The 9,357-nt window shown below is 35.7% G+C and overlaps 1 protein-coding gene across 2 annotated transcripts; it reads right to left on the bottom strand.

The window, feature by feature from the left end:
- Positions 1 to 935: 935 nt before the first annotated feature.
- On the bottom strand, positions 936 to 3,530 carry LOC149151538 (VAN3-binding protein-like). 2 transcript variants are annotated; one of them, XM_089438681.1, is made up of 6 exons: positions 3,018 to 3,530; positions 2,578 to 2,932; positions 1,696 to 1,899; positions 1,549 to 1,598; positions 1,415 to 1,472; positions 936 to 1,328 (listed from the first exon to the last, which is right to left on the bottom strand). In XM_089438681.1, the coding sequence occupies exons 1-6, from the start codon at positions 3,315 to 3,317 to the stop codon at positions 1,102 to 1,104; spliced, it is 1,194 nt and encodes a 397-aa protein (XP_089294807.1). In that variant the 5' UTR covers positions 3,318 to 3,530; the 3' UTR covers positions 936 to 1,101. The 2 variants fall into 2 exon arrangements, with proteins under 2 accessions (XP_089294807.1, XP_089294808.1); XM_089438682.1 differs by having other exon boundaries at positions 1,549 to 1,595; positions 3,018 to 3,527.
- Between the last annotated feature and the right edge of the window lie 5,827 nt (positions 3,531 to 9,357).

The following is a 9,357-nucleotide window of genomic DNA, read 5'->3' as shown; positions in this document are numbered from 1 at the left end:
CAAAAACTCTCAATATTAAATTTACTTGTGTTAAAAATGATTATTTAAATTATTTAACTACTCTAAATTTAAATGATTTTTTAATGCTTTTTATTATTTAAAATATTTTTAAATAAATTATATTACTATACGAAGATATCAGAATTGTTTTATATAAAAAGGCATTGTATTCGTACGATAATTTGTAGGGTGAATATTTTATAGACCCTTGTAAACACAGACAGCAGGGTACTAGACTTGCATTCATTTACAAGTGTGTATTAGATGAGACTGTTAATACTGTACTCGTTATGCATTCAAAGTATTGAAAGTGTCCTGCGTGAGATTGTTCTTACTGTTCTTGTTTTGCCGTTCATCACTTCTCTTCTTCCTCGTGAATGTTTTCACATTTTTATTCTTAAATTCTAAGTAAGCTCAATTTATACCAGTGTTAAAAAGTAATGCAACCCCAGTCTATACATTATAAAAAATTCAGTGCGAAATAGTTAATCTTCAAATCCAAGTTTTTCAGTTTCTATGGAATTGAAGATGTGGTGGTGCATCTGAATCTTGTTGGAGAGTGGATATGGTTTTGAACATGGGTGTGGACACAGTTTCGATGGAATTGAAGATGTGGTGATGCATCTGAATTTTGTTGGAGAGTGGCTATGGCTTTGAACATGGGTGTGGACTTGGAGTTTTTCAGTTTTGATGGAATTGAAGATGTGGTGGTGCATCTATATCTTGTTGGAGAGTGGATATGGCTTTGAATATGGGTGCAGACATGGCTTTGAACATGGAGTTTTTCAGTTTGAATGGAATTGAAGATGTGGTGGTGCATCTGAATCTTGTTGGAGAGTGGATATAGCTTTAAACATGGGTGTGGATATGGCTTTGAACATGAGTGACACTATTTACAAATCTATTCCAAACACCAAAATTTTAGAGACAGCAAATGAATAATAGCATTGCATTTATCTATAACACATTGCATTAAACAGAAGCATCTGGCTTTAAACAAAATTTAGAAAACAAAAAGGCTTTGACAAAATTTAGAAAGCAGCTGAGCTGATGTCAAGATAATGGGACGAGCTGATGTAAAGATAAAGGGATCATTTGATGTCAAGATAAAGGGATCATTAGTCTGGATCTCTGGCTTTGTGCTAAATTAAGTAACTGTGCAACCCCTTCTGTGCATATTCTATGAACAATCTTGTTCATGCATTCAAACTGTATTACTCCAACTGCAGTCTCAAGCCCAAAATAACATCTCTCCTCTGTTCCTGATCCTGCCAATGACTCTCTACCCGGCCAAGCTGGCACATCTCGGTAAACATCATGCACAATGCCTGCCATATCACCAGGATTGATACTTTTAAAGATTAGTTCCCAAAAAAAACACAGCATGATTGCAGAAAAACAGAAGTCTGCTTACGCTTTTTCTTCTTTGTAAGAGTACCACCTATGTGCTTGCTCTTAAGTTTCAGCACCACCTGGAAAACATCCAACAACCATTACAGATGCACAAAATGAATGTCGGAATTTTTCTTAGAACAACGGCTTGAATACCTGTCCGTTTTTTATGTACACAAAAACCAGCTTCCAGTGCAGGTCACCTGCTGTACAACCAACAATTGGGCATGGTCAGAGGAGGATTAGTCAGAGCTTGAGGCAAATTCATTCCCAAATATGAACCCAACCCGGCCGATTACAAACCGTTTCGTGTGCGCTTCAGAAGCTCAAATCCTCTTGCTAGTAGATCCAGGCTAGAAAGTTCTGAATCAACAGAAAGCAACTCTCCATGCATTCCGACTGTTGGATTAACCGAACCTTTTTCACCTTTTTCATATGGGATAACTGCTGCGTTATTCCGCAACTCCTTTGCAGCTCTGGCTTTCAGGGCTGCTGCTCCACGTAGAGCTGTTGGCGCAAATCATGGAAGAGAAGGCCAGTCAAAATATGTTAGATAGAAAGATCTATAACGACACACTGAAAAGAAACCCGAAAGAAGTACAGGAGAGGAGATTCTAAAGTATTTTGAGCAATTTCAAGAAGCTTTAATACTGTTTTAGAATGCATATTTTCACAGTTTAAATTCGTATGGTATTTAGAGCAATTTCAAGAAGCTTTAATACTAACTTAGAATGTATATTTTCACAGTTTAAATTTGCGTTGTATTCAGAGGAATTTCAAGAAGCTTTAATACTATTTTAGAATGCATATTTTCACAGTTTAAATTTCTGATGTATTTAGAGCAATTTCAGGGAGCTTTAATACTATTTTAGAACGCATATTTTCAAGGTTTAAATTTACGTTGGAGATCAACTCTTTGAAGAAATAGCAATGGACTCCGCGCACAGTTTCCTAGAAATTGTCTCCAGTGCACAGTCTTTCCCAGGTGTGAGCAGCTTAATACCATATTTTACACACTGAAAGTTGAGCGATTAATTATCCACCGGCCAATCAAGCGTATGATGTTAGAGATTTGTTAAAAACTCAACTTCCTTGTGCCCGTTCATAATGATAAGAACTCCATGAAATTTTTAAAACTTTTGAACTGAACAAAAAAAATTTGGAACCATGGACCAGTTGCAGTACCTGTGGCTGCTCCGGCTGTCAAAGTGACGATATCTCCAGGGGTCTTGACATTAACAGCAGAAGTAAGAAGAGAAGCCAGTTGCCGGCGATCAGCTCCCATGGACACTGCCTTCTCAACGCACTGTGCTGCAACGAGGGCTGCAGCCGATGCCACGGCCATGCTCGTCTTCGACTGTCCCCCATTGTCTTGACAACGCGCCGTTGCAGCCGCTACAGCGGCCACGGCCGCGGCCACTCCTCCCACTGACATGGCGGCCTGTACCTCAGCATTCTGAGCACGGTACTTGTCTTTTTTCTTGCCCTTTTTTTCAGCTTTAACCCGCCATGATTTCTCCGGCTTAGCTTGTTTGTTCAGCTGCAAAACACGTAAGAATCTGAATCAGATATGATATCTTTAATGACTTTTTCTTAAACAAATTAATGAACGCATAAACACTTACAGACTGTGAAAGAATGTTGTCCATAACCAGCTGCGATGTCTGTGACGAACCCACAGTAAAAGGACGCCATTCTTCAACCTTGGAATTCGTTAATTCCCCTGCTTCGACAACCTCATCTTCTTCTTCGCATTGTAACTTCAATGGTGCCAAAGCTTTACAAACTTCCAGAGCAGAAATACTCCATGAACGAGCCAAGAATTCCATTGGTTCTTTAGGGGTTTCAGGAGGAGGAGGAGAATCGGGCAGTTCAGCTAAACACGAATCCATTTCCTCTCTTATGTTATCCAAACTCAGACTCATTGTGTTCAAGAACTCCTCAATCCCCACAGTCCAGCATAACAATATTAAATTTTATAACGACCAGGGTGGTGTGCATTAAGACTAAGCTAAGACCATGTCAGTTCCTTTTTCTGGCAGAGATTGAAGATGGCTTATTCCATACGCAGAGCAGGGGTCATAAATGCAAAGATTAAAAGAATAAGCAATCGATTCCTTCGTCTGTCGCGAACATCGTCGTGTCAGAAAAGTGAAAATAAAATAAAACGGGGATCAGTAAAAACCAGAGATCGGAAAAGATGGGCATGGAGGATTGATTGATGTTACTTCGGCGTGCGCCGGGAACGTGCTTGGGGTCATGATAAGCCGCAATATGCCCATCGGTTCGATATGGGAAAATCAACACGCGCACACTTTGCCTTCCGGTCCTGTCTCCACAAGGACTATAACCGCGCACGAACTTTTTCAATAGCAGAGCACTGTTACTACTTTTGATCATCGATTAATGTAGGCGTTCAATTTCCCATTCTTTCAATGGGAAATCTTTGAATCTCATTAATTTTTTGTGGCTGTAGTAATTTGGGTGGATTTAGCAATCATGGGAGGGTTTGAATCTCATTAATTTTTTGGGGCTGTAGTAATTTGGATGGATTTAGCAATCATGGGAGGATGGGAAAATTTATGGCAACTTAATTTTCAAATTAGTAGTATGGTAGTCTTGTTAGTATTATTGGTTGATATTTTCGAATATAGGTTTATCATTACTGTTATTCAAAGGAAATCATGTTCCTGGAATTATAGTCATGTTTCCTGGAACTACTTACTGATAGTTAAAGAAAACCATGTCTTTTGGAACTACTCATTGATGGTCGGTAAAGGGCAAGCTTACTCACTAATCATAGGCAGAAGGCTTACTTGATGATAGGAAAACCATATCTCTTGGAACTAAGCATTGATGATCCATTAAAACTAAACTTACTCATGAATAAGCAGTAAAAGAGTAATTTTACCCCCTTCCTAAATACACCTGTAAAATTATCCAAAAAAAATTATATAATAAGCTTTCACTCTTATTAAATTCCTTGAAACCCTACAAAATTAATCTAGATCAGAAAAACACCTTAAAACCCTGAAAGATTAATCTAATCAGAAAAACAGAAACCCTTAATCTTGAAACATAATCTATTTCCTTAAATCAGAATAACACAACTTAAGAAAACACAGTTTCACAATCATGAAAGACATTTACACTACAGTCTCATATCGATAAATGTGTAATTTTCAGGATTTTTTTATTTCGATTCTCAAATCTAAACCGCAACAATACTTTGAAATCTTTTAATGCGGGGTGAGATTAAAATTTTATTTCCTGTAACTGTCATGTCAATGTTTTTCTGGCGCGAGGAAATCTGTACCTGACTGCTTTCGCAGTATAATTGTCATCTTTTACCAAACAAGAAAAAGTAATGGCCGTGTAAGACTCAGAGAGTGGCAGTCCAAATCCTGTAACAATTGTACATCTGTACATCCTCTCTTTCATTTTGGCATTATATATGGCCATTGGTTCCTCGTTTGTTAAACCTCCCCATTTTGGATTTATATACAGCAGCCAGCTGCTGCCCTATTGTTAGGTATGGTAGTTTTTTGCTGGCTATGGTAGCTCATCAAATCAGCCCTTTCCCCATTGTCTCAATCAACCCTGTGGGACCCATCACCCATCTGAGTACATCCCATGCCACCTCATCCAACGTACGGAAAAGACAGTGAGATTTAAGTGATTTTGGGAGCTGTGCAATCATCATTCGTCTGAAGCGTGACGTTCATTGATGTTAATGAAAGTTTAATTTCAGTTCAGACTTCGGCGAAATAGAAATTTATTTTCAAAAATTTGTTATTCAGATTATATTTTAAATGTTTTGGACTTTTTAATTTTAATAAGAAATTAGTTCTTAAAACTGTTTTTTTAGCTAAGGGTTGGTTTTTTTGGATTTAAAAAAAAGGTTAACCGCTTCAGGTTTTGAGGCAGCAAGGGTTGGTTTTTTTTGGATTTAAGAAAATAGGTTAACCGCTTAAGGTTTTGAGGCAGCTGGGAAAGGTAAAAGTCTGTTTTCCTAGAGACCACCAGTAAGTTATTTTAGGTGACGTGGTTTTTTTTGGATAAAAGTGATAAATCAGCCTACATTCTAGAATAAAAACTAAAAATGATTATACTCATTGCTCATTTAACAATTAAATTATGATAAATTTTCTCACATAAAATGAAAAATCTATCATATAAATTATATTTTTGATATAATATAAATTTCACATTCAAATAAAATATTTTATAAATTTCACATTTAAATAAAAAATAAAATATTTTAATCAACATTTTTCTCTCTATTTTAGCATTATTTTTAAAATCGATGAAATAACACTAACCATTTTTTTTGGTAGGGTTAGAGAAATTTATTTGTTTTGGTGAAGATAAATATGATCCCTCTGCCCAACCTTTATAGGCCATAGAAAATAGGTGGTAGGTACTGATACTTCTAGAGCACCGTGCATTTTTAAATTCTCCCATCGTATCTATCCTTTTCACTTTTTGTTGAGCAAAAAATGTTGGGTTTCTTCATAATTATTTCTCACTATTATAAATGATATATGAGTACATAGATTCCTTTGGTCTTACTAGGCATGAGTACACATGGGCAATGAGAACGCTGTGTCCTCGTTTTGAGGGGAAGCTTGTACTATCAAAAGCAAAGAGTATTTAGGATTTTAAGAGCTGTAAAGGGGCAAGTGCAAAGTGTTGATGGGGTTTGAAGAGCTGTAAAGGAAAAAGGTAGTTGGGGTTTGAAGAGTTTGCAAAGGAGCAAAGGCAAAGAGTCCTTGGGATTTGAAGAGCTGTAAAGGGAGCAAATGTAAAGTGTTGATGGGGTTTGAAGAGCTGTAAAGGAAAAAGGTTGTGGGGTTTGAAGAGTTTGTTTTTTAAATTATGAGTGAAAATTACAAGGTTGTTGAGTTTGAAGAGTTTGTTTTTTAAATTATGAGTGAAAATTATTTGAAAAATAGTTTAAGGAAAAAGGTTGTTGGGCTTTGAAGAGTTTGTTTTTTAAATTAGGAGTGAAAATTATTTGAAAAATAGCTTAAGGAATTGGGTTGTGGATATTTATTATAAAAGTTAAATATATAATTTTTAGATTGTTTAAAGGAATAGATTTTAAGCTGTTTTTAAGTGAATATATCTAAAGGTTTAAATGTGTGGATAGTTGTATGTTTTTTTTTGTGGAAAGTTGATTGATGTGGGAAGTGGGTAAAGGTGATAGAGCGTAAATAGATTTGAACCTTTGTGTTGATAGTAAATGTATCTAGGCATAGACTATCACACCAATTGATACATGAGTTATATAACAAAGGACATTATATGTTACAAAATGTTATGAACTAGGCCACGACAACCATATAGTGCCATGCTTAATTGTCGTACAGGGACTTAGGCATTAGGGAAGAAAATGTAGGAGAATCGTGGAGATACAAAAATCCTCTAAAAGATAACAATGTCTAAATCTTAGAGAAGGAAGATCAATTGGTATACTCATTAAATCCATTTAGGGAATAGGTAACCAAATTAGGATATAAGGCTTTTTTGCCAAGGAAGGAAGAGAGGATCTACTTGTGTGGTTGTAGAAAGTCATATGGAAACTTAAGAGCCCTTTAAAATAAAAATTATTTTATGTGGTTGATCTTAAACAATAACACTCCTACATGGGCACCTACAAAAGAGATATGTTGTTGGGCCTGGATGGTGTAGCCTATTTTAACAAACACGAGACAAATGCTTATATATGCATGACTAGCCCTTTTTCTTTAGAAATTTGGAAAGAAGCGGAAAAGGTAATAGGGTAACAAAATTTCTAGGTAAGAGAAAGTTTAGAAGTGGTCTTTAGAATTGTTTTGTTGGGAAAGTCTTATAACAAGTTAGAGTTCTTCCCTTTAAATAGTGATTGGGGAGTTTCGTTATTTTGAAATTTGAAGTTACTTGAAAAAAAGGGCATTACCCTTCAAATGTATTTTCTCATGAATGAAATATCCTAAATGCATATCCAAAAATTTAGGATAAATATAATATTCTTGGATCCAAGGAAGTGGAAATCAATAATTACATTCCTTGGGATTTCTTTGGTGTAATCTCATAAGAAATTCCACCTAGGGATGGAGCAAATTAAATATTATTTATAAATCATATGCATCATTTATTTGAAGTATGAATTGCCTAGTAAACCAATAATTATTGTGAACTAATGGTTGTCAAATTAGTTTTGGGACTAGCTCATGAGGTTGGGTCTCAAACATTCAAATATATGGAGATTCTCTACTAGTTATTCAATGGATGTAGAAGGAAATAATAATAAGGAATTTTACATTACAACCTTTGTATAATGACATTTAGTTGCTTATTGATTTCTCACACATTTCATTCCACACATCTATAGTGATATAAATAAGGTTGTTGATGGACTTTCTAAAGATAAAATAAGGATGGAACGTGGAACCTAGATGATCTTTGAACAATAATAGGGGACAATTTCATAATATTCTCATGATTTATAGCTCTAAATCTAGCTTCTTCTTCTTTTTGGTTTGTTACTTTTTTTTCAAGTATAAGGATATGATAATATGGTTTAACACTCTTTTTTAACTCTCACATTTTGTAATATGTAAGTAAGACTGATATGTTGGATAACCAACATGGATACTTGGATGGACTTTGTTTAATGTAAATTTGCATTTCAATTTTAATATATGCTAAAATTGAAGAAGAGGGTATCCAACACAAGTCTTGATGCCTAAGGGTAAATCTATAAGGGCGATTTGGGAGCTTTCATGTCTACCTAACTTAATTATCTAAACCTTTGGTTTGGCAGTTGAACTCCCTAACTATTAGGAGAAGGATGGGGCAAGTGGTACAAAAACTTCCCTAGGAGTATGGGATACATAACCACTTAAGAGGTTTTTGGTTGTCCACGTGGCCAAGGAGGGACTTTGAATTCTCGTGTTGGGAAACACATGAGTGGAAAGAGGGAAAATGAATAAAAAATGAGAGTGAGAGAGAGTAAACAAAATTAACTAGACAAACGGATGGGTGTGAAATAGAGTGACTCTAAACAATAAGGAACCATTAAGTTAGAGAAGCCCTCAAAATCACATAAATTAGCGTGGGAATTGAATTCCAATTCAATCAAAACTAACTGTGAAGTCAGTGTGGAAGCCTTCAAGTTGAGCTAGGGAATAAGGGGAACTATATGGAGTTTTGGATTTGTACTAACACATAGAGAACTAAAGGGAAGCACTGATGGACTATTGACTTAGAGAATGGATCCTTTTGTGCTATGTAGTCTCGTAGTGGTCATATATGAGAATTTTAACAGGCCCAAATTTAACAGCTAAAAGGTTGAGTGTTTATTTCATGTATATGAAGGAGAGTGGCCTTCATGTACTCTACCTTGAGTTGAATTCTATTGGACCATGAGTAAAGCTTTCCCTTAAGGCATTAGATCTGGCCTGGGTCAACCTACTGCAAGAAAGATTGTAATGTAATTGATGCATGAGCATCATATTAGATATTTTTCCCCCACTACGAGGAGAAGTCCTCTCTTATTTCTAATACTTTGATTGGGGAATTTGATTAGTTGAGAAGTTATTCCAAGGTGTCCCTTTAGGGACAGGTGTAGGAAATTAGTTAGGATAATTTTATAGAAGTAAGGACATATGTAATAAAAAAGGGAATGATTGTTGGTTAAGTAACCCCCATTTTGTTCTAAGATATTTTATCTTATAGTAGACATATATGTAGGGGAACTAGCTCGAAAAGAGAAAGAGCCTCAACAGAGAGAAAGGATTCAGAACCCTCTGTAATTATCTTGTCATCGAGCTTTCAAATAGAGATTTTCCCTATTCATTGGTTATATGCTCACATTCTGAATGGGTCGTTTTATTTTCTTATCTCCTCTCGTTGTGATTAACTATTGGTTGGTAGTTCTCTTAGTTTGTAGGGTAAATCGAGTCCATATAGTCAAATGTT

This window comes from Pinus tabuliformis, chromosome 9 (assembly GCF_031772625.1).
Source record: "Pinus tabuliformis cultivar Carrire ecotype Pingquan chromosome 9, CPIR1, whole genome shotgun sequence".
NCBI lineage: Eukaryota > Viridiplantae > Streptophyta > Pinopsida > Pinales > Pinaceae > Pinus > Pinus tabuliformis.
The sequence above is the reverse complement of the archived record's forward strand: the minus strand, read 5'-3'. Positions and strand labels throughout refer to the sequence as shown.